The following is a 25,273-nucleotide window of genomic DNA, read 5'->3' on the forward strand; positions in this document are numbered from 1 at the left end:
TAAATTTGAGCCATGTGAGATTTATATAGGTGCACATCTGTTTATGTGAGCATTGTGCTTATTATGTCAGCTAAAACATCTTTATCTTGTGTTGGGGAATTTTGACACCAGGACCCAGCAGCAGGATTTATTTGTGCTTTTATAAAAGTAACTTCTCTCAGTTTTGGGTGTATGCAGACTAATTGCTAGTTTGTCATAAAAATGCAATTCTTTTTCACCTTCTAAATTGGACAGGAAATAAAGATAATGGTTTGTTTGTGCAGTACACACCAACTAAAAGTTTAGCAAGAAATGAGACAAGAAGGGAGGAAAGAAAGATGGTCCACCCTTTCAAGATCTGCCGGCAGATACAGTGCATGCATTCTTCTTTCTGTGTGTGTGTGTTTTTGGCACTTATATGTGTCTGACAGTTAAATCCTGTCTGCCAGATTAATGAACTCTGCAAGTGTGTTCTACATCTAAGGCCAAACGGGAACTCAAATTAGATGTGATTAAATGCTCCAGTATGATTCAGGTTCAAAGGCTGTTTGTAACACTAATCAACACGCACGGACACACATACACATAGACACAAACACCATGCACATAATCACTGGGTGAGGATGTGGGAGCAAAAATTTACTAGTGGGCTAATCAAAATAATGCCCCCCATTTTTTATTGTTTTCGGAAGACATCGCTCAGCAGAGTCCCACAGCACCACTCAGTAAGCACCCACTGGTAGACAGTTCTGAAATGTTCTCTGTTAATTAAGAGGCTGGAAGCAATTTAGTTTGCACTGAAGCATGGCAAACACTGGGTCAGGGGTTTTATTCAGATGGGTTCAAAACATCTCGACATCGATCAATAAATTTATTTTAGGAAGTGTGTACCTGTTTTGAGGTACAGATGAGCTCTGTGAAGACACCCTCACCGTGTGCACTGTGCAGTTTTATGGTCACAAAATTGTCAAGACACAGAAAACCTTTGGGTATACCTTTTTTTATAAATCAAATTCTACAATTGCTATAAAGCCAAAGCCAAAGTCAATGGCTTAGCATTTCAAGATTTGTAGCGAAAGATCATTCATAGCTTTTGGAAGACAGAAAAAACTCCAACAGCACTCGCAATCTGTAAAACAACTTCAGTATTAGAATTATATAACATTTCAGCTTTTAGCCTTTATCGAAATTATCTCAAAACACCCAACAAGCAGTATTTTAAAGGTGTTACTGTAAGTATGAAACGGAAAATAACACAAACTACCTAATAAAATATATCCACACTTATAAAGCAATGGGGCACCTGAAGTGGTGGGATTGGCTCATGGTTTTATGATTTTAGGCCAAACTAGGCTGGCAAAGAGCCATAGAGAAAAACTCTAGTAGAAAACATGGGCAGCAACATATTTGGCCCATAAATAAGAGAAGTGCAATACTGCTTGTTTCCAAAATTTAATGAAAAGTGCCCAGCCCCCAGATACACCCATCAGTAATGACTCAGGCCCACACCCAAAACATTCCAATTAAAGTACTATGCCCTGAGAAAATGAAATCAATAAAAAACCACATAGATCCACTTTAAACATTCCATCATCACATTTATATGCAAAAGAATAATGTAGTAACATTTTGAGAGGCAATTTGTTTGATTTGCAGCAAAGCAGTAGAAGTCAAAAGTACAAATACTTCTACATATAGAACTAAAAGTGGCATAAATAAACATAAAAAAATGTCAATTTGAATCTTTTTAGGGCAAAGATTTATGAGTTCAGATATCAATATTCTGATAGTCTTAGTTGTGAGATGGTTTTTTGTTGTTTTCACAGATAAGATAAACCTTCCCACAGGTGACCTAATCTTTTAACTTGCATTAAATTATGCATTACCTCCCCAGACTGTACTTTAAAGATCTGCCACAGATCTAATGGAGGCTCTGTTATGCAGTAAAATAGAAAAACGGTGCAGATATTCTTGGTGGATTTACAGCAGTAGTTTGACCCTAGAAAATAAAATTCTCAAGCGGAGACTGTAAAATGTTAATCTTAAAAAAGACAAGAAGTGTAGCAGTGAGTTTACTTGGACACGATTCAGCAGTCTGTTGTAAAGATGGCCATCCTGCAAATATGTTGGGGCTGTAAATCTGATGGACTGTTTATGAGCTGTGACACATTGTGCCGCATTCCTTGCCCATATATGATCCTGTGCATCAGCTCTTCATTTTATTTACCGTCGAAGAAGATAGAGGAATATAGAACTTGGATTGATGTTTTGCCATTTTATAAAATGTAAAGTGCATGATTAGTACAATGGAACATGCATTTTTGGTCTGCATAAAAAGTGATTAATTAAAACTGGCACTGTTATATGTTTTGTCTTTTTTTATCATTGTTATTATTTTTTACTTTTGAGTTCTTAATTTGATTCTCAAACCATATAGAACTGTTACAGCATGAATGTTTAGGTCAGGCAAAATAATCCTGCAGTCTAAAGCACTTGTCCTCATGCAGGTCCAATGTAGGTCAGTATGTGTGTTCCAATTACAGTGAGCATTAAAAGAAATAACAGTGGAGGTGTAGGGAGACAAAATCTGTCACATTGGTCCTACTTTGTGATTAATAGTGTGATTAGCTGCTCCAATCCATGTCAGAACCCACATGCACGCATACACAAATACATGCACTACATGCAAGAACACACAATCACACAAATGCCTATTAATGGCCTCGAATAGGAGAATCCAGATGCGGCATGCAGATAATTGCACTGAAAACACAAAAATTTGGAGTCCCGGGCTAGCACAACTTTATTCTGAGCTCAGTATGTTTATTTTTGCAATTTAGTTATTTCTGGAGGGAACTAAATCATGGAATAAAAACACTTCGATGCAGGTCAATTTTTAATACAGACCAAGGTGTATTTTAAATGTACCCTCACTCCCCCTTGTGCTACTTTTCAGTTTACACAAACCCACACATTACATTACCTTGCAATGCTGGTTTAATGCTTGTTAAATGCAATTTAAGTCTGGAGTTAAGTTGTTATGTTTATCCAACTTAAAATACCTTCAGAGGCTTTTGCAGTGGTCATTCACATGAGCTTTACTGAACAGTCAGACTGTAAAGTCAAGAAATAGTACATAAAATGAGCTAACATGTCACAGTAATGCAATTGTTATTGTTATGTTTACGCTCTTTTTTTGCTCATTGGCTGCTCTATTTCTTTAATCGTGTACTTTTCCAGCCTGTGATAAAGTAACGGAGGTGTGTGTGGCTGACTATCTGTGAGAATGTTTCTGCTTCTGAGTGTGTTTATGAGAGTGAGTAGACAATGTGTTTGTCGCAACTCTGAATTTACGACATCCTGCTTGATGATGTGGATAGTAACTAGAGATCTGCTTCAAAGACAGACATTCCTCCCAATGTTTCACAAGGCATACTTTTCAATCCTGTTGGGGTATATTTGTACATCTGTTTGTGTGTTTATGGTGAGTCTTGGTAGTGTGTTTTATCTACACCTGTAGACAGTCACTGGTTGCCACCCTCTCTTTACAGACACACACACATTCACAGACTCTGGTAACGACAGATGAAAGATGTCATATCCTCCTTATCCTACTGAGTCTGTTACACTATTACATGCCCGTGAGTCACAATGCAGTACCACTAATACAGCACTTAGCAGACCACTTCAAAGATGTCTGCTTTTTTTTCTGTGGAATCTCTGTCTGGGTTTAAGAAGTTCAGAGATCGGTGATCTTGCCTTAACATTTCTATATTCACAAAGATCTACAGCCGCGGTGTGGCTGCTAAACTTCTACGTTTCTGTGCTGCTAACTCGTTTGTTTTTGAAACTTAAGAATATTTTCTCATAAAAACACAGGCAATCCGTTTTTGTTTTGTTTTGGGTTTCTTTTCATTAATCAATACACTTTTTCTTGCCTTCCTCTCACCACCTTAGGCAACAGGCTTTGCTGGCAGCCATCAGTGAGAAGGACGCTAACATTGCCCTGCTGGAGTTATCATCCTCTAAACGCAAGAAAGCCCAGGAGGAAGTGATGGCACTGAAGAGGGAAAAGGACAGACTCATGCACCAGCTCAAACAGCAGGTACACACACCACTGGAGTGCTTATAAAGAATGAATTAAATTCACAGCACTCATAGTCTTAAAATCTGACAGGTTTGCACATGACCTGGTCTTTTGGTCATACTTTAGGACCAACTGTGGCTTTATGAATCATAGCAGGATTGCAAATTAAAACCTTCTGCACATGCTGAGTCAATTCTTTCATTACAGTAGCCTCATAGCAAGACTTTTGAACTTTAAAGCCTGAAACAGATAGAGGTTAATAAGTTGTGGTAGTTAATAGAATCTACTCCCCCGCCTCAAACCACACTGGCTGCATTCAATCATAATAAGTCAAAGTGCTAAAGCAGGAGATTTGATTCCAAATCCAGGCACATTGACACATGACAGAAGCTATTCTCTTAATAGTTATGTTGCAGTCAGACTTATTGAATGAACTCAAGTCGCAGGCTGGTGGCATTAGTAAGTCACTGGTAGACTTTTCTGTCTAAGTTTTCTGGTCAGACATAAATCTGGATGCATGTACCGATGCATACCTACACCTTCCTAGTTCCCATTATGCCCTGGCTCTTAGTATGATCAGAGGCTGAGGAAGGTATGTGGGTCATTAAGCTCTGGTCAGACCACATAAGTGACTGATCTAACGTGAACGCTAACAGTAATGAACTAACAGCAGGGAATCCACATGTACGGGCTCCTGAGTCATTGAAGCTTCTGGGAAAAATGGTACATTTAAAAGTCAACAGATGCAGTGTCTGGTTGTCGATGTTTGGATCTTGTAAACGGTAAACAGTTCCTCGGGGGTGCCAATTCATTCAATGTATTTCAAGGAAGGCCTATTATTTGTTTATCGCCATTTGATGCGTCATGTTTTCCCGTTGGGTAACTAGCGGTTACAATCCACCTGATGATGTGATGAGTAGCTCTAATTGCTGTAATGTGGTCTCTGGGTATAAAAAAGAGAAAATAAGGTAAAGTTTTGCTCAAGAGTAGAAAAGAAGAGGACTCTACTCTCTTTCTCCCTTTTTTCCTGTGCATAAAAACAGTTTTTTTTTTTCAATCTTGAGGTGCAGAACAAGAAATCTCCTGCAGTGAAAAAAAATCTATACCCTCTTTTTATTTCTAAGATGTATTTCACCAGGGGGAAAACATGTATTTGACAATATATAGGCTTATGGAACTTACTTCTGAAGGAAGTTTTTAATTCTTTGTATTTCTTAACCATCCTGTGGCCTTTGGGTCAATTTGACCCAAAAGCCACAGGCCTGGGTCTCTTTGGCTCCCTCTCGTTTGAGGGCTTCAGGAGGGATAAAAACATGATTTTTTGGGGGGGATATTGCTCATCTGCTGTAGATAGGCTTTTAGACCTGACACCTATTATTTTGTTGTTCACTTGTCAACTTTCTTCATTTTTTAGTTCACACACTACACAATATGCTGTCATGGTCTGCTACAAAGACTGAACCAGTTTGAAACATTGCAAAAAAGTCTGGCTTCCTGCAAGCAAAATGTAAAGAAATGAGAGATGGCTCAAGACTTCTGCACAGTACGCAATAAGGTAGCTAGATGTGGTGTTGGTCAACATGGCGCACTTATGTTGTCTGTTGTTCAACTCATTGACAGACATTTCAGGAAGGTTTGCTGTGTCCTCAAAAATCTATCATGGAAGGAAACTGACCAGGAAATGCCAAAGAATTATGAGACTCAGAGTCTCTTAGGAGAAAGTTGATATGGAGACACCAGATTGATTTACCGATAGCACTGGTCTTCTTGACCTCCCTACATCCCTCTTTTTTAAATGTATGTGTGTGTGTGTGTGTGTGTGTGTGTGTGTGTGTGTGTGTTGATGTGTGTATGTAAAGCACAGACTCTAAAACAAACTTCCCTTTCATTCATTTCATCACAGACAGCCACACATAGCCATACAGACACATACGTCGAGAGCAGTGTTTAGACTTCTTAAGGAGAGAGTCTGAGCAAATGTGTCCCCATGTGGGAATTCTTTGAGTAGTTCATCTAAGTAATGGATGGCCACCCATCACTGGTGCTTTGAAGCTGAGGAAAAGATGAATTGAGAAATCTCAGAGGCGTGTCTTCTCTGTGACCGTTACTCTTTATCCTCATCATCTTTTACTTGGATGCATTTGTGCATCCCTCCTCTCACAGAGTGCCATTTAGGGGCCCAATAGAGTTAGCTCTGCTTTGTTTTTACTATGATAATGCGGTAATGCTGAACACACACAGATACTCTGAGACCTGATTAAAGAAGCATGTTTAAATGTTATGAAACTTGCACAGCCTGTCCCCAGCTGCCTGTTTATTTAAGGTCTTTCTTGTCAGCTTCCTGTGTCCATATGTGTTAATGTAGCCACTCTCTAATCAGGGCAGGCTTGTGATTTACAGAGCGTTTGTGTTAAAAATGCAGCTGTGAGCACAGCAGTGTTTACATCAGCAGCTGCATGAAGCTACACATGCAAAAACACACCCGTACAGCCCAGATATACGGTCTGTTTTGCTTAAAGATGTCAGTGACAAAATAAAAATTCTTTTCTCCACCCCTAGCCCCAGTGGTGCCACCTGTGTCTCTTGTTCTGTCTGCAAACTAAAAGCAGACCTGGAGGCCATCAGCAAGCTGTTTACTTTACAAGACTTCTAATTACCACTAATTAAAACTCACACATTCCATCTCACGGGCAATTTTACATGTGAACACCTTCTTTACACGTAGATCAAGAAATGTGTCCCTAGGAAACGAGTTGATGCTTTTCTTTATGTTTGTAAATGTGTTTGAATTAAATGAAGCCAAATGTGTGATCTTTTGATCACAGGGTAAGACTCTTTCGGAGTTTGTGTTTTTGTCTCAGGTCTTTAATGTCTCCATGCACACATGCATACACACGAAGTTTTATATTTTTGGCTTTTTATTCTGCTAAGCATGGTTGCTGTCAGAGAATAGGTTATATAGTTCTGATTATATCAACAGCAATGACTAAACACATCATTCTCTTTGATCTACATGTAAATTGTTTTGAACATATAAGAATCAGCAGCAAACATAGAAATATGCAACATAGTTAAACACTAGAAGATTTCACATGCAAGTCGCATGTATATTTGCTCTATTGCAGTACATCAGTTTAATCAGCGGCTTGGTCCATGATAGTCTTTGGTATATCCTAAATGACAGGTGACAGCTCTGTACCTGTTAAACTGAATCCAGCCCCACCCCGTCACACCTGCTAGTGTCAAAACCTGAGGTTGTGAAAAGCTGTACACTTCAACCTGACATTTAACAATTCTAACAACTGGTTTGGTGTTTGTTTGAACCCCCCCTCCCCCCATCCCTCACTGGTTCTTTTTGTCTCTTTCTTTGCCTCAACGGTGTTCTCACCTTATCTAAGCTGCTCTTCTTCAGTTTAAACTAATTGCTAACCTCTTTAATACCAGCCACATCCTCCCCTGTGATCCTGACTGGCTTGTTTCCTCAGTCATTAGGCTTCAGTCTCTTATCTTAGCACTGACGTCCCTAGGCTGCTAACTACTGTAACACCATCTCACTGCTATCTTCACAGCTGACTCAAGCTATTTGGCTCTTCCTCCCATGCCTGTGTCCCATTAAACTAGGGAAGCCGCAAAAAAAGTTTGGATGAGAAATGTGTACATGTCTTTCTTTGGAGTCATCCACAAGCCATACACAATTCCACCTCCCACTCTGCAATCATGTCTGGCCTCGAGGGAAGTATCTACAGTTAATAGAATAAAGCTGAGTCTGTCGATATATCTGCACCTTCTCTTTTTCTGTCTTTCTGTCTCTCTGTCTTTTTGACAGTTGGGGCTGATTGCTAATGTTGGTCAGTCTACACTGTTATCTGCCTTTAAAGTAGTGAACTTGGCAGGATGACAGACTCTTCTACTTTCACAAATGCACGCAGATGCACATACCTACACTGGACACATAGTCTCACTCACCCATTTAAAGGCATTTCTGAAAGATGCATATTTAAGTGTAATTTTAATCAGTGACATCTAAAATAAGGTGCTTCGTTCAAGCCAGAACGCCTGTGGCCTTAGGCTGCATAAAACACTAACAGTACTTATGAGGATTTGTCCTTTTCAAATGTAATCATAATCTAAAATATGTATGATACTTGACAGACTTACGATATTTTCATCAGGCGCTCCGACTCACACAATTTATGACCTGTCAAATATTGTTAGCGGCTCAGTTTTTATCATCTTTGATGGCTTTCAACATACTTTTCCCCCATCCAAACATTCCTCAGCCTAATCATTCTAAGACCCAGAGTACATTTTCATGAAACAAATAAGCAGTGTTAGGAAATTTAATGACCTGCTGTCTCTGTGTGTGTTTGTCTATGCATTTTAAAATATTTTGTTTAAATTTTTTTTTTCTCTCTTCTTTTTCTTGCAGACTCAAAGCAGAATGAAGCTGATAGCAGATAATTACGAGGAAGATTATGTCCATCCCCAGCATCATCCTCATCATTTGCACCACATGCATCACGCAAATGTGCATCATCGAAGTCTTCCGAGAGGGGCTCCCCATGCCAACCACAGACCCCCTATGGACCAGGTCAATACAAAATAAAGTGCACAGACACAGACATACTCACTATGAGACAGTGGTTAAACTTTGGGCTTGTTTACACAAACTGACATGTTGTGGGCTTTTATCATCATGCCTTTAAAGCTGACACAACTTATTATTTATCTGCTCCACCAGGACTCAGTTGTAGTCTGATTTGACAGCATAAAATTTCTTGTCTCCTTTCTCTGTCTCTTCTCCCTCAAACCCCAATGCTTCCTGCCAAGCTAGAGTTTTTTTTAATATCATTTAGATAAGAACCCCGAAGGAGAAACTTGACAGATGATTGTTTTTGATTGATGGGAATTGTATGTGAGATAAGTTTATACGAGATCCAACTCTTATACAAGCATTCGCCTTTGTGTCGAGGTATGATACCCACACTGCCCTGAGGACACACTTAATGTGTTTGGAGACAGCTAAAATAGAACAAACTGATGTTGATTTAAACACACTGATTGTGTTATGTGAGCCTCAAAGGTCACAGCATGTGCTTGCCTATAGGTGTGATGTAAATGCACACTGTAGAGGCACACCTGAGTATTTGTTTATACTATGTACCCAGATGAAACTGCTTATGGCTGAAAGCAATCATCAGTGAAAGGAAGAGAAAATGTTGCTGTCTCTCTATTAGCTCATAAAAAGTTTCTTGCTATTTAAATGTAATTTAAGCTCATCACGGCTCTATTGTTGTTAATAGGGGGATTCCAGACCATGAAAATGTGAATGTGTCAAAGTGAACGTGTGGGTTTAAGATGAACACTAGGGAATTTCCACCTGGCTTTATGCTCCTACATTTTTTTGTTTCAATCCAAAATGAACTATGGCATGTTCCTCAGTTTTATAAATATTTTTGAAGCTGCTGTTTAATTTGGATTCAAACATAAGCTGGGGATCCCCTTCATTCAATAACTTTCAAACACATACACATGCTTGAAAATATTTTAGAAACCTGCAAGAGGATAGGGTGGTTGGTTTGAATTATTTGAGCCTTTCATGTCGGGGGAAAGACAAATTTTAATTCCTTGAAGAATGTGAGGGTCTGTGATTGACTGACACCCCTTTTCACTAAGGAATTTCAAACACACTGGAGACATACTGCCTATTAAAACAGGGTATGTGAGCATCTGCATTCTTTTCTCTCATATAATGAGTCTACATGTACAGTACTTCTGAAGCTGCTGCTGCACGTGGAGAATCAGAGTGAACTGATGTGAAACATGGAAATCATATTGCTATGTCAGTAGGATCTGTTCTTTAAGTGATACTCTATTTTATGGTAGCAGAGGTTTGGCCAGTATGCCATATTATATTGTTTTCCTGTGCTACAACAACTACAGTAGGCCTTGTTTTTCCCAAAACCTTACTCTATGTCACTTTACAATTACTGCTCCATTAATATGAACTTTTTAAGAATGTACAAAATGTGCAAAATAACAAAACAAGCCATATATTTGTACAGACTGAATACCTTCCTGCGTACTGTACCTAGCTGTTTGTCCATTTTGAACTTCTTTTTTTCCCCCTTTAATACCCATTCTTTTTGTAGTCTTTATTTCCCACACACTTTTTTTCAGCTTGTCCTTTTTTACTTTTGACCCTTTTTTCCATCCATCTTTCCTTTTCACATTTAATGTACAACTTGAGCCACGCCAGTGGTTCACTGTCTTGCTGATCCAGAAACGCCACTCGAAGGATGATTGATGATGATAATGATAATGATGATGAAGAGGGTCTTGATGCTCACCCTGGAAACCACAATGCCTTTCCAAGATGTAGCTGGTGCCATGAATAACATAACAGTGACCACACATGCACAGTTTTCTGCATTTGCATTGAAGCCAGTACAGACACACATAGGCATCAGGTTTTTGACACACAACTGGACATGCATGCTCTGCTGAAGTGGATCCACAAGCTCAAGAACATAACTTTCCAAAGAGCCAAACCGCATGTTATTCAAAGCTTGTGGTCACAGTTTGCGCTCACATCCCAATCCTCTAACTTTACTCCCTGTCCTCTACTTAATTTGTAATCAACCTAGTTGGAGGACAGGTGAAATCTAATTAGAGGAGACATGCGCAGGAAGAGTATTTACCCTCTTGAGATGCACTCTGGGTCTGTGTCTCAGCATGGTGTGTTCAGTTTGATGGGCATGTTGTGCTCATGTTGTTCTCATTTAGCATGCCAGCACCATCGCCAGATACTTGGCAACAGCAGCGGAAGGAAATAGAAAACAGCCATAAAGGGTTTATCTGAGACTGAATTATACAAACTTTTCTTCTGGGTTTTCTTTTTTTCAGACTCTTTAACATGCTGTATGCTTTGGGTTTAATATATGCTATTTGGCCTGCTGGTTTGCATGTGTGTTTGCATCAATGTGATTAACCTGGCAGAGTAAGTACTTGTTGGTCTGGCTCTGCTTATTAGACCTGTTATTCACTGCATGTTGGCATTTAGCATCTAGCATGTTCCAATGAGAGACCATTATATCCATAGCTTAGCTACTTAAATGTAACCTGTTAAGTTTATCAGGCTTGTCACAACTGCTCAGTTTAACCAAAGCTATTATAAACTGGAGCCCAGATCATGTGTATTTTAGCTTTTGTATCACATCAACACAGTCTCTGCTTTGCCTAGGCCTATTTTAGCATTATGCAGGCAAGAATTTGATTGTAGTGAGCTGCCAGCTCTTGCTAACCAATGTAATGTTAGTGTCTAAGTGAATTAGCCTTTTTGTTAGCAGAGTTCTTGTCTGCACAGTTTCAGCCCTGAGGAAACCTCCTATGTGTTTAGATATCCATTTATTTATATAACAACCATGCTAAAACAAAAGCATATCATGATATCATATCCACCTTCTGTGAAAGAAAGCATGAACATGATTGTTTTTATTAAAAGTCACAGGGATGATTATGTTTTCTCTGTTTATTCACAGGATGATGAGGAGGGAATATGGGCATGAAGACCACTTCCATGGGAAATTGCAACGTTTTGTTCATTGTAAGTTTTTTATTACACAGCTTCTTAAACACCTTCTTCTAATTATAGAATGAATCTAGACCCTACCAGGGAGCAGTAATAGGTATAATTTCCTGATAATTTATTTATATTCTGCACAGTAGGTTTCTTTAGCGGCTTTGAGTCACCATTAGCAGGGATCACTGATGGTACCACCCTAACCACAGCATTACCCTACCCCAACAGAGGAAAGTTTTATAGAACCCAACTCTGTTTCCATTGCTTGTGAATTTCAGACAACTAAAAAGTGTCGGTTGATTTTGAGGTTTATGGGTGCTTTCTGTGAAGTGCTCATAAGCTGGTTGTGCTGCATGTGGTACATGCACTCTGTGGATATATAGGTACTTGTGTGGTTAGAACTGTGCACACCCTGCTGCCTACAGTTAGCACACCAGAGCCCATAGGTGATAAAAATGACACAATGAGAAAAACCAGAGATGGACAAGTCTGTCTTTCTGCACCCCAGTTTTTCAGTCATAGTAAAATTTTACCGTGCTACCCCTCCTCATTGAATGCTAGTGTGTGGGGAAGTTAATTGCAATACAACCCAGAACACTTATAGTTTTTTTAAGGCTGTAAGCTGCAAATGCATAAAATAAAGAATGTTGAGTCATAAAGCATTATTTTTGTTTTGGGCGTTTTAAATCAAAGCCCCCCCATTGGTTCAAGATGCCTTTGAACATGGGCATGCAAAAAGGGGACTATACTGTGAGAGCTATAGTTTCCTTGAGGCTAATGTGTTCATGTGTGTGTTTGAACGGCAATGAGACATAAGGAAATTTATTAAAAATTTAAAGATGGATATACAGTATATATATATATATATATATACTGACAGGCAGTACGTTACACTCAGTGTTTTCAGTGCATCTCATTCTCTTCTTCCAGTAATCCACAGGTGAGACGTCACAGTCAGATTCTGTCTTCAAACTCAGTGATTTACACTTTGCTTTTAGGACTAAGAGTCGTATAGCTTGTGTGTGAGCAAGTGGTTTGTCTCTCTTCAGTGAACAGTTTGGGTTTGGTTCTCTGTGCATCTGCAAGTGTATATGTATGCATGTGTTTAAGAGAGTGTTGCTGAGCTATAGTGGAGCAGCCCACATAGCCTATAATCCAGTCCATGTGTGCTGAGAATGCAGCAGTGTCAGGATTCACTGTAATAAAACAGACCACACTGCCCCCTTTCTCCCTCTCTTTCCATACTTTTCCACCACTCCTGTTCTTTCCACCTTTTTTAGCCTTTTCAAACTCTAAGTCATATTCCCTAAAATAATCCTGGATTTGGACCTGCTGGTTCAGTATTTCAATCAGATAATGACATGGGGTGTGTACTTACACGCTTGTGTATGCATAACTGTGTTTTAGTCATTTTATCCCAATCTAATAGAATAAGCCAGGCACATTAGGCTTTAGTGCAGAGTAGTGTCGTGGTTCGCAGTATCAGCGCTGCTCATCTATCCACTCCTGTTATTCTGGCAGCACACAACTCGAACACAGCTAACGTTTATTAGCTATCCTCTGTGGCAGCACAGATGGGAGCCATTCAGCGGTATGTAGCTACAGCGCAATAAGTCCATACCTAATCCCCATATCCTGTCCCTGAGTGAGCCCTCTCTAATATGAGCAAACAGAGATGACAGCGCAGATAGACAAATAGCTGTATGTCTGCATGCATGTGTGTATGATGGATTTGATTGCTGTCTCTAAAGAATAACTTTTAGTCCCAGTTTATAGCCGCTATTTGAATTCTGAGTTTCAAGTTTACACCATCCAGGTGTTGATTTGTATTGGTTAGCCGCGGTTCTGTCTTATTGGACACCTAACTCTGATTGGTTCATTGAGGTTTTGTATGTCCTGCTGTTGATTACTGAGGTTTTGTTTACCCTCTGGCCTCTATAGACCCCCCTCTAATGAAATAAGAATGTCCTTTTTGGGGGGTTGGAGGAAAAAGGGAAGGAGAACATGGGGCCAAAAATGAAGCGGAATTTGGGAAAGAGATTTTCTGGAAACATTTTGCTTTTGTCCCACCCTGAAGTTGTTTGTACTGTGTAAAGCAGAAAGAAGCAGAGTGGCTTTCCATGCGGGGACAGAAATATGTTTGTGTACACATGTGTGTGCATGCAGAAATGCATGTGTGTGCAAGCAAGAGAAAGTAAGGTCTTGTTCAGGTTAAAACAAGTCAAAAAATCACTTTCCCTTGCCCACACAGGTCATTGTATATGTCAATGTGTATCCCACTCTTGTGTATATTAAACAGAACACTATAAAAACTCTACAGTAAACATGGCAGTCATTTACTATTCTAAATTACAGTTAATTTAACGTGCCACTGAAATGTTTGTTTTTGTCTTTGATTTGATGTTTTCTAATTATTTCAATTTCCAAAGGTGAACTCAAAACTGACCTCTGTGAATCTCATGAATCAAGATGCCAGAATAAAAGCAGAAACAAGCAGGAGAATCTGAATTTATGGCTCTGTACAATCAAAAACAATTTGTCAAACCCACATGCACAGTCATGTTACCATCTTTTTAGAGAACATTGCACTAAGATGAAATAATTTCCTGATGACTTACAAGCCACAAAATGCAACTTGTTTTGCTCTTATCTAAACCTTTATATGAATGGAACAGTATGCAAAGCATTAAGACAAAAATATGTTGAAAGTCTGAAAAATAAATTTATCACTGCATAAAGAGAGTTTTTCAAATACTTCCTTATTGTCCTTGTGGACTTCATCTAAATTCCATACTCAGTTATCAAACAGGCTTCAGAAGAGGCATTTTTCTTTTCTTTTTTTTTTAAATATCTATTGTTTCAGTAAGCTTACTCTAATACAACATATTATGAAAATTTATCCGAACATTCTTAATCATATGTATAGACATCAGTTTTTCTACAATAAACATGAAAGACTTAATATTTACTTTACAATAGGAGATTTTGTTGATAGTCTCCTATTTTCAACTTGACAAAAATTAGTTGAAGCTCAATGTTTTTTTAAATTAATATTTTAACATAAAGTATATGTATAGTTATGATTGCATTTTTTTGTTGTATTGTCAATATTTCTTCAAACAATAAAAACATGTAAACTTTGAACATAAACGATCAGTTGTTTTGTCTAATTCAATGTTGATTTCCAAGGAACATTTTACCAGCAACATTTGAATTTGCAGTGCTCGCTCTTCCACTTTTTCTGTTCCGTTAAATCTCAAGCATAAATAGTAATTACCCCAAACATGAATTACTGCAAGCTGATAGAACACGTTTTATAGGTTGCCTGAAGGCAAGTTATAAAACTTCTTATAAACATAAGTCAGTAAGTGTTAAATGAATGCATTGGTCTAATTCTGGATTTAGTAAACAGTCATGGGTCAATACAAGACAGTACCTGGATCTTTGTGTGAAAAGTTGTGGCATCAAAAGTAAATGGGTGCATTTAACTTAAATCTGCTTTTTGTGTGTTTTTAAAGGTGTTGTCAGTTACTTCACACTCTTTAACCCTCCTGAAGCCCTCAAAAGAGAGAGCGATAGAGAGAGGTAGAGAAGCCCTTGTAACTTTGGGTCAATTTGACCCCAAGGCCACGGGAGGGTTAAAAGCTGTCTCAATGAATAAAAGAACTTATAAATTATTATTCTATCAAATTGAGGTTGCTTGGGGTTTTGTCTTTTTGTCTGGAAATAGTCTAGGACACCAAAGTTCATGCTTTTTTTTTTTTTTTTTAGTTTGTTATGATGTTTGGGTATATCCTATAGCTATAGGGATGTTCTTGCATAAAGCAGTCTTGTGCCATGTGTCTTTGGTAATCAGTGAACCATGACTCAAAGGTCAGAGGAGGCGTCTGACCGAGGCCATCCTTTAACTCTCTGTCAGCATCATCAGTCCATAAAGTCAAAGGTTGTTCCACCAGTTGCACATGAGTGAAGAGAAGTCATTAACTCAGCAACACCTGAGGACTGACCCTTGACTATGCGGCACGTTGGATCTATTTCAGTTCATTTTGGCAAAATGCCTTTATCTGTTTCAGTGACACACAGCTGAAAGAAAATGTCTACCTAAAAATGCGCAGAACGTCTGAGGCAAGACAGATCTGAGGCAGGAATTTGGTTTTCTGGAGAAAAAAGAAAAAAAAAAACACTGACAAAACTTGAGTTATTACCTCCTGTGGTGCTGTAGCATCATAATTAATTTAATAAATACCTAATTTTACACACCACACTCAATATAATTTTTGAGGAGTTACTCTGCCACTGTTAGCATGTAAAGCTGTAAATACAGAACCTACCAAGACACTTCGGCACAACTAGACAGAGGAGGAGGAGCTCAGGAAAAGAAAAAAGAAGGAAAGATACAGCTGGTGATGTTGTTGTGGGCCATGCTGATTTATACGCGTTTCCTTTTTTGGTGGTTTTCTTGAAGTTGTAAGAGGGAAACGAGGCTGAGACACCTTATGTGTGGATCATAAAGTAGTTTGTGTGAGTAAGCTTCATTTTCCCACCCACAACACACTCATTACACACGCAAGGACACGACCACACACACAACAGCTCATGCAAACCTGCACACATCCAGCAACAGCACCTAATTGGGCTTTGCAATTCTGTGATGGCAAGTAAATTCACACTCATCAGTTCTTATCCATACAGTGAGAATTAGCATGTGCGTACTGCTTGTCTATTTTGAATGAATCCACAGATTTCTGTGTGGCAAATCCATTCAGCACATCCAGAACAAAAGATCTTAGCAGGTAATTGATTGTATAGTTCCCACCTCTTTGGTCGTTTGTCTGCTGGTAATGAATGATCTCCCTTGATTGTGCAGATGGAAGTAGAATTTAGAAGTCTGTATAAATCATTTTATCTGCTGCACCATGTTGCTTTTTATCCTAGCCATCTGTGTTGAACTGAAACAGATTTTGTCCTGAGGGACCTGATGGTGGTCTGAGTCAGCCAAAGTGGGTCATGAGCTCTGACTTTATCACCAGTTATGCTCTTCAGTAGCCCAAGGTTATTTAAGTTTCAATTCAAAAAACAAAAAATCAAATAAAAACAAGGAATATTTTTATAACTGGGCCATATGCTCTCATAATTTTTGTCCTAGACTGTACGTAAGTTCAGTACTGGTGCAGTCCAATATCTCATTATGATTTGAATTTTACACATGCAGGATGTTTTAAAAATCTGGAGCATGCATGTGTATGTCCTTTTAGGAAAATGGGAACACCAATATTTCTCTTAGGTTCAATTTCATTTGTCAAGGTTGAGCATTATAAGTTCATCATGAGATGTATATAAATAATATAAACACTAAAATATCATAAGTTAATCTTTGCTAAACATCTGTTAGGAGTAAGAGTTGGAACATTATTTCAAAGTTTCTTAAAAAAACAATTAACCAAGACTTTTCTTCTTGCTATTATTACCAGAATATATTTCATTTATGTTCCCCAGTTGTTTTGCTCAGGCAAAAAATATTTAGGTAGCATTAAAAATTACCTTGTATAAAATGGTCTTATAATGATTGCATGGGCATAAAAATGACAACTGAGTTTACATGTGATAAAAAAAAAACAATAATTTTTGAAACATTAAAAGTTGCAGTATTTATGTGAGGTGACATACTTTTACTGAACTCTCATCTTCTCCTTTCTGTCTGAACATGCCAGGTGCATTTCAGTCTGTGTCTGTAAACTTCTCTCTCCTCTCCATGTTCTCTGTGCAAGCCAGACCACAGCCATAAATCAGTACACCTCAAACTGTCGCTGTTTTCCCCCTCTCCTTTCCTTCTTTTTTTTCTTTTTTGTTGTGTGTTTTATCACTTATCTGCATCACTTCTTCAAATGCCACTGCCACAAGATATGTTTCAGTATTTTATGGAGCACTGTAATGTTCAAGATAAACTGAGAAATACATTCATCAGTTAAATAAGTTAGATGGATTTTGTGTGCAGCTAAGCGTGTGTGTATTTGTGAGTAATTGAGAGATCAAGAAAGAGAAAAAGAGAGTGATAGATCCTGGCAGGATTAAAAGGGTGTTTTCTGAGCTTAAATGGATGGCAGCACACAAAAGCCTTTCCCTCAGGAGAAACTTGCACCTGGGAAGGCACTTTAAGTGTTTGCATGCATATCTGCGTGTGTGTGCCTGTGTATGAAATAGAGAGCAAAATAATTGAGCATTGGGAGCTCTCAGGGGGGAACGATCTGGAGGTCAGATTCTTTATTCAAGCTGGATTACCCTCTAAAGAGAAAGTCTGAACATCCACAAAGCCCCACTGATAGAGGGAGGTATCCGGATTTGGAGACAGAGAAAAGGGAATCACCGTCTTTTCACTTTAAAGCTGTAATTTTCTTCAGTCTTCCTGTTCTCTCTCTGCTCTTCTTCTCTTTAACTGACACACACAAACACACAGTCTAAAAACACTAAAACAACCACGCAGCCCCAGGTCTTGGTTAAGGCCTCTCTTGCTCTCAAACCTGTATTTTTAACTTATAGACCCACCCCTAGGCTGGCAATCCAATGCCTCCTTCCAAGGCAGATGATGATATTCAAAGACTAAGAAAAGGGAGGTTTTTCTTTAACTAGAGGACTCACATCTGAAAATTTTACCATGTAACCACTCACCATAGGAGCTCTCATACCCTCCAATATACTATCTAGCAGATTTTATATCTCAGCTCATGCACCTCAAACACTTTCACACATATTCCTAAATTGGCTAATAGAAAGAAAACATTTGTGGTCAAGACTGACATCTATGGAAACTCTGTGCTAAAGAAGCAATACTAAATGTATTGTATTAAGCAATGGCAGAAGGAATTTCACCGTTTTCTTTCCCTATTATAGAAATGCCAGAGGTGCTATCAGACCCTCCTTGTAGAATTTGAAGAGAAAAACTTAGCAGGAATTTACTTGTTTCCTTCTGCTGAAAGTCATCCTCGTGCAGAGTCAGCGGAGAGGCCACATAACTCAGGCTGTTGCAGAACTACTGTAATAACATCAACAACCTTTGGGCTGCCATTTAACACTAAGGGCTGACCACTAATTAGGCCTTGTATAACAGTAGGCTGCATTTTATTTCTCATGCTAGTCGAACATGTTCCCATAGGTTGTCCACATCTAGTAGACTTGTAACAAAAAAATAAATATGTGATGACATTTACCCAAAAAGCGTCAACTTCCCTTGTGTTGTCAAATAGAATACCTTTCTTTCTCCACAACTAAAGAACTGTTGTTGACATGCCATATCAGTGAGTTTTTCTAAGTGATGCCAAACTTCCAATTCCAAAATGGGTCATAAGCATACCACTGCAGAGTATACATGTGACACGTGTGGTGAAATATGTTAAAGCCCCCAAGTCATAAAGCCACAGTACCAACTTCTCATTTAGGTCTCCAAAAAATGTATGATCTACAAGCTTGAATGAAAGTTAGTCTAACTCGGCTTAGTTCGTTTGGGTGTATAGTGTGTTTTCAGCAAGGTTGTGTTTTGCAGTGAAACCTTAGAACTGGATGCCAGAGCGGCCTCTCTGTCTGTCACCAGATCGGCTCAGACAAGCAGATTAGTGCTGTAGCTGCCCGGTGTGTCCCTCACAGCTAACTGTATGTCCCTGTTATAATCCACGGACATTAAACCCAGAGGTCAAGATGCTTCAGATGAGGGGTTTTTTTTTGTTTCCCACACTTATATGCAATTCACTAAATGTAAACATGCACCAAACATAAACCTATGCAGAAAAACTTATCATTCCTTTTTCTTTCTTTCTTTTTTCTTATCTAGGACTGTGGAAAAGCCACACTTGTAAGATGACATTCAGCGCAGGATTAAACCCTGTGTAAGACCCTCCTCATTTTACACTGCTACTGCCAAAAGGGGATCTATACAGCCACACACTCTCATACAACCCTGTGCACACACTGACAGAAACATAGCCGCCACTAGTTTACACATATGTAGGCAAGCAAACATTCTTTCTGTACACTCTCACATGCACAAAGATCCTTCTAGCCATTGAGTCTAGCATGTCCTCTGATTGCTTCAGACCTCAGGAAATGTTTCTGATCAAGACACACAATTGTGTAAACAAACAAGCTTTAAAACATGGCCATGTACACTCTAACATCCTTTTTTCAAGTCAGAATTCTAGCTACTTTTCTCTGCAGAGCAGGTGTAATCTTGCCAGACCCAAATGACATCTATCAGCAATAGAGTCAGGTCACCCTTTCAGCCCTTCACACACCCACAAACCATCTTACTTGCACCATTGTTGAAAATTGAGCTAGATTGACAACAATCTGTGTGTTTTATACTTGTATTATAAAACGTGTTTGTTGGGGCTGGAACGGATTCTTTCTGAAATGTTTTCTGATCAGGCTAAACAATAATTCTCTCGTGATTGGGCTTCAACTTTAAGAGTTACTTTGAATCAGAGCTTCTTTTCATTTCTCTCTACTCTTTTCTTCTCTTGCCCCTTCTTTATATCTCAGAGATTGCCGCTGGCTGTGTGTTTGATGTGAGTGTGTTTGACTGGCTAAAACAGAACCAGCAGTGTATTGCTCTGTGTTTCTGCCAAGTTAGCCATGCTTAGTGGAGAAATGGATGCTCACAATGTTCCCGGGTGATGTTTTTGATACTAATGTAAATATGTCACCTGCTTTTCAGTGTCTACATGAAAAAAAAAACCCTTCTGTACATTTAAACATTTTTTCCCTTACAGAACCAGTTGTTAATAAACCAAACGCTCAAATATGAATTCTTTATGAATCCAAGAACATTATGGGAATTTTACAAAAATAAAATACATTCTTTACCCCAAAACAGGATTTTTGAATTGTAGCAGAGCAATAAACTTAAATACCAGCATCAAGGTTTAAAATAAAACAAGAACTGGTGCTATTGTTTCTGATACTTTGACTTTTGTATACTCTTTAGTATTCTACACACAGTGCATTGTGATGTTTCCAGTTTATTTGTCAAATTTTGTGAAGTGCTTTTTAAAAGAAAAGACTGACTTCTATTTTATGTCAGTGCGGCATTTGATACAACCGATCACAATATTCCCTCAGAGAGGAGGCTTGAACATGCTATTAGGGTTAAGGTAACAAAAACAAGTTGGAGAGATTACTGGTAGATTACTGTTTGTTTACATAAATAACAAATCTTCATCACCCATCAAAGTTAGTCATGGAGTTTTACTGGATTTGGTGCTAGGACCTATACTTTTTACTTTATATATGCTTCCTCTGAAACAGTGTTGGACAGCATGGGATCAGTTTCTGTTGTTATGCTGATGACAGTCAAAATTTATCCATGAAATCTGACAAATCCAATAAGTTAATTATACTACAAGCATGTCCTTTATTTATTTATTTTTGTCTGTTCCCTTCTACATGGGTCGCCACAGCGAGTAAACTCGCACAGAGGATTTGGCAATTGTTTTATGCCAGATAAAACCTGGGCCTGATCCTGCAGTCTCAGAATTATAAGACCGTGGTCCACCAAGCTACTATGATATCTAGACTACAAACATGTCCTAAAGACATAAATTTCTGAATGACTCCTAATTTTCTGCTTGTAAATTCAGATAGAATAGTGGTTAAATTTAAACCGGAGCATCTTAGGAACACACTGTTTAGTCATTCAATTACTCTGGATGGCATTAACTTGGCTCTCAGTAGTAAAGTAAGGAACCTTAGTATTTTTGACTAAGAATTGTTCTGTAACTCCCGCATAAGACATGTTTTAGGACCTCTTTCTTCTGTTAGTGTACTATTGCCTAAATTTAGCCTGTCCTGCTCCAGAACACTAAACTAGTCCATGCATTTGTTAAATTTAGGTTTTACTATTGTAATTCTCTAAAAATTCTCAAAAAGGCCTCCGACTGATCCAAAATAGTGCTGTCAGAGTTTTAATGAGAACTTCTCTCCAGTGGCCCCCTGTAAAATACAGAATATAATTTAAACATCATCTCCAGACACAGACTGTAAATGCTTTAATAATTAAGCTCTATCTTATCTTTAAGACATTATATTTCCAAATTTTCCCAGCAGAGCATTTTGCACACAGACTCTAAACATACATTGATAGCAGAGCATTCATTTGTCAGGCTCTGTTCTTATGGAACCTGCTCCTAGTCTTAAGACTAGGTCTAAAACTTTTCATTTTGATGAAGCTTATAGTCAGGGTTGACTTTAGGTTATCCTGAACTAACTAGTTAAGTTAAAATAAATAACATATGTTAAAAGTTGTAAGATCAAATTCTTCAAGTAAAAATATTAATCTTTCTGTGACACCTAAAAAAGGTTTTAAAAATGTTATTATTAACTACCTGTAAGAAGAGTGGGCTACCCTGTCAGACTATATGCAGCAAGCTTTCAATTCCACAGCCATGGGATTAACTCTGCTGGGTGGTCCTCCAAATGCTGATCTCAGAACAGCATCACAGTTTAGCACACAGTCATTCTAGGTGTAAGGATTATGAATCAGGGGTTCCAGTGATTTCTGCTTAGCAAAATTAAACATATGTTGTATGGTTTGGTTTGAATACATTTACATATTACATCTGTTTTTCGAAATCATGACAAGAGGGAACTTCAAGTTTTAAGATGTTGCTTTGTAGGACATTAAATAGGTCAAATACCTTTATAATCATTTACGTAGTGCATTTAAAAACAAAGTTGATTAAAGTAATTTAGATCTGTAGTTTGGGCAGGGATATGAGCACTAGCCTTGCCACTAGCATTCCTCAAGCTATATATCAGACATTTTATTTGCTCTGGCCTAGCGCTCACTGCCAGCCAGAGCAAATGTTTGTTTTACACTCATGACACACTGCTGGAAATATAAAATGGCACAAATAAGCACTCTTGGTATGAGAGGTCAATCAAAGTTCTCTGTGTGGCGGCAGAATCAGTCAGAACAGGGAGTGAATAAACTGTTTTAGGAGTATGTTTGGTGGGACTTTTGCTTTACCCCAGAAGATGTGAAGTAAGGTGTAGTTGACATCATTAAATCAGTTGCAGTTTACAATAAAGACAGATGGGTTCGGGATGCTTGCAATGAGTTTGCAATGCAACATAAAGGAGTCATAAGTCTAGATAATTGGTAGTGTAGAATCACAGACATTAGTCACATTTTTTTCCTCCTTTTCTTGGCTTCTTACCTTTCCCTCTGACCATGAGCTCATCACTCTTGTGTTGTTAAGCTGCTTGTAATGAGGACAGAGAACTTACTGGCAATATCCCAGTCACACAGAGCCAGCACATGTTTGCCTTAAGAAAAATCCCATCGTCATACAGGTAGTGTGACTAGAGTGGAGCTGTCAGAGTTCATTTGTTCTCCCCATATGGAGGGATGGGAACTGAGCAAATGTAAATACTGTCACACATTTAAAAAAGCCCCACTCTGGTTTTGCTGAACTGTCATAAAAAGCTCTCTCTCTCTTCTTCTTCTTCTTCTTTTTTTTTTAGACAAAGAATTTGTGTAATTTGTTTACATGAGATTCTGTAGGTCTGATGGAGAAAAGGGCTTTTCTGTCATCACACCACACCTGAACTTAATTTCACTGGTTCTTTCAGAGACAGATCGTAAAGATGGCATACCAGAATGAATGCAATCAGCTTTCCCTTCTGAGTCCCAGTTAAATTTCTCAACCCTCCCTTTTCTCTGTCACATTCTTTCTGTGGATCTCCACCTCCCCTCTGTTCACCTCTGCTTTTGTCACTATGAATGATGGGTGTGCGGAGTAACTGTTCAACAAATTTAGCAAGAGGTGAATCAGAGCAGGTTTGAAGCAATTTTATATTAAACTAGACATTTTTATTTGAGATTTTTTGTAGTAATAATGTAAGTTTACAGTTACCAAAATGATTTGTGACTCTGACTCAGAAGAAGAACCTGTAAATTGCACACATATTTATACAGTATGTCTACATTTATATTAAAGAAGAAGAAAAAAAACATCTTTTGTCAATTAAAGTTCAAACATCAGTCCATTACAAAGACCACTATTTCCAGTACTTACTGTCCCTGCTAATAATGTTCTCCAATCAGCTTCAACAGGACTTAAACAAAGCACAAAACAAAAACTAAACTATTCATTTTTGGCCAGTTTCTATCTCTTTCTAGCTGAGAAAGGAACCGTGTGTTTACCAGCTCTAAAAACAATTGCTTAACTGAACCTTATGCATTGCAAAACAAATGGACTGAAGTTCAGGCCAGAAAACAGCATACAAACATGTGTTTGTGCTGCTTTTCCCTTCTAATTACATATATACATAGTTATTTCACTCACTCACTGTGTAGAGCGTGTACATTTCAAAAATTTGTGTCTGTTGTATCACACGTGTTTAAAAGCGTTGTGTTTCACAGCCGGCATTTCATTCAGACGAGCCTTGTTTGCTTAAGTAATAACTGGGCTAAGCCAAAATTTGTTTGTGTGTATGTCTTTGTAAGATACTTGTGTGCATGCATGCCTGTTCAACGAATACCTCCTTGGCATTTTGCACGTTTACACAAAAATTCAAGCCGGTTCCTTTGAACTAGAAAAGGAGGCATCCTAAAGATGCCTTCAGTCTTCTTGCTTTTTTTGTTGTTGTCTCAGCCATTTTTTTTAAAGATTTTCCCTTGTTCAAAATAGCAGTTAGAACAACTTTTAATTTTTAATACATGTTTTCACAAATAAAGTTTAAAAATGAAAGTCTGGTTTATTTTTATACAGTTCAGCCTTCCTGGGAGAGTCTGAAGAAGGCCAAATACACACAGCCTATTTTCCCTCAACATTAGGGGTCAACAAGGGCCTATAATTGCCAGATCAGCTAAGGGGCTGCCAGTTATTGAGTCCACACACACGCAGAGATACACACACACACACACTGAACACACTAAACAAGGGGTTCTATCAGTTATCTCAGTTGTTATATCAATTCAGTGAATGCATCTTCCTGCCACAACTAACACTGTCAGAGAGGAACCCATTAAATTTTGAAAACTTTCTTAGAAGGAGCACAAGGTTTAGATGTGTTAACACATAACTGAGTGAGCCAATCTGTGTGCCACAAAATATTTTCAACGGAGTGAATATTTAAATGTGGGTATGTGTGCCTTTGTGTGGGTTGGCCAATGGGGCAACATACCATGACTTTATCATAGCAAAGCAGAAACAGTATTAACAACTGGTGAAAGATGCTTTGTGGACATTTCTCAAATTCCCTTTTGAAGGAGGAACAATGAGGAAAGGGGAGAAAGAAAAGCAAAGAAAAGAAATAGAGGGTAACAGGATATTGAATAACTACACAGGGGTTTTGTGAGTTTAAATTGACTTGATATTTATTGATTGAAAAACTTTATTACAATCATGTTTTTATATCATCGTTGCCCTTTCAGAATTTCCACATGTAGGATGTTGTACTCTTTCATTGTCTGAAGTGTTTCTGTGAGTGTCTTTTTTTAGCTAAACCCCCCAGAACACACACACATGCATGCACACCCCCATTCTTTACCCCCACCTCCTCAAATTCTTGCACTTGTACAGATGTGGGATTGTTGTTTGCTTTTCTTGCCAAGCAAAAATGCTTTCTTCTCT

General features: G+C 38.4%; 1 protein-coding gene across 2 annotated transcripts in view; it reads left to right on the forward strand.

Annotated features, from left to right (window-relative positions):
- Positions 1 to 25,273, forward strand: part of LOC108235277 (ERC protein 2) — a 141,053-nt gene that overhangs the window by 97,525 nt on the left and 18,255 nt on the right. For both annotated transcript variants that reach the window (XM_037977067.1, XM_037977068.1), the window contains 3 exons: positions 3,937 to 4,084; positions 8,496 to 8,657; positions 11,608 to 11,672. In XM_037977067.1, the coding sequence (XP_037832995.1) occupies positions 3,937 to 4,084; positions 8,496 to 8,657; positions 11,608 to 11,634 (337 nt within the window). In that variant the 3' untranslated portion in view covers positions 11,635 to 11,672. The remainder of the gene's footprint in view (positions 1 to 3,936; positions 4,085 to 8,495; positions 8,658 to 11,607; positions 11,673 to 25,273) is intronic.

Source organism: Kryptolebias marmoratus, linkage group LG8 (assembly GCF_001649575.2).
Source record: "Kryptolebias marmoratus isolate JLee-2015 linkage group LG8, ASM164957v2, whole genome shotgun sequence".
NCBI classification, from domain to species: Eukaryota; Metazoa; Chordata; class Actinopteri; order Cyprinodontiformes; family Rivulidae; genus Kryptolebias; species Kryptolebias marmoratus.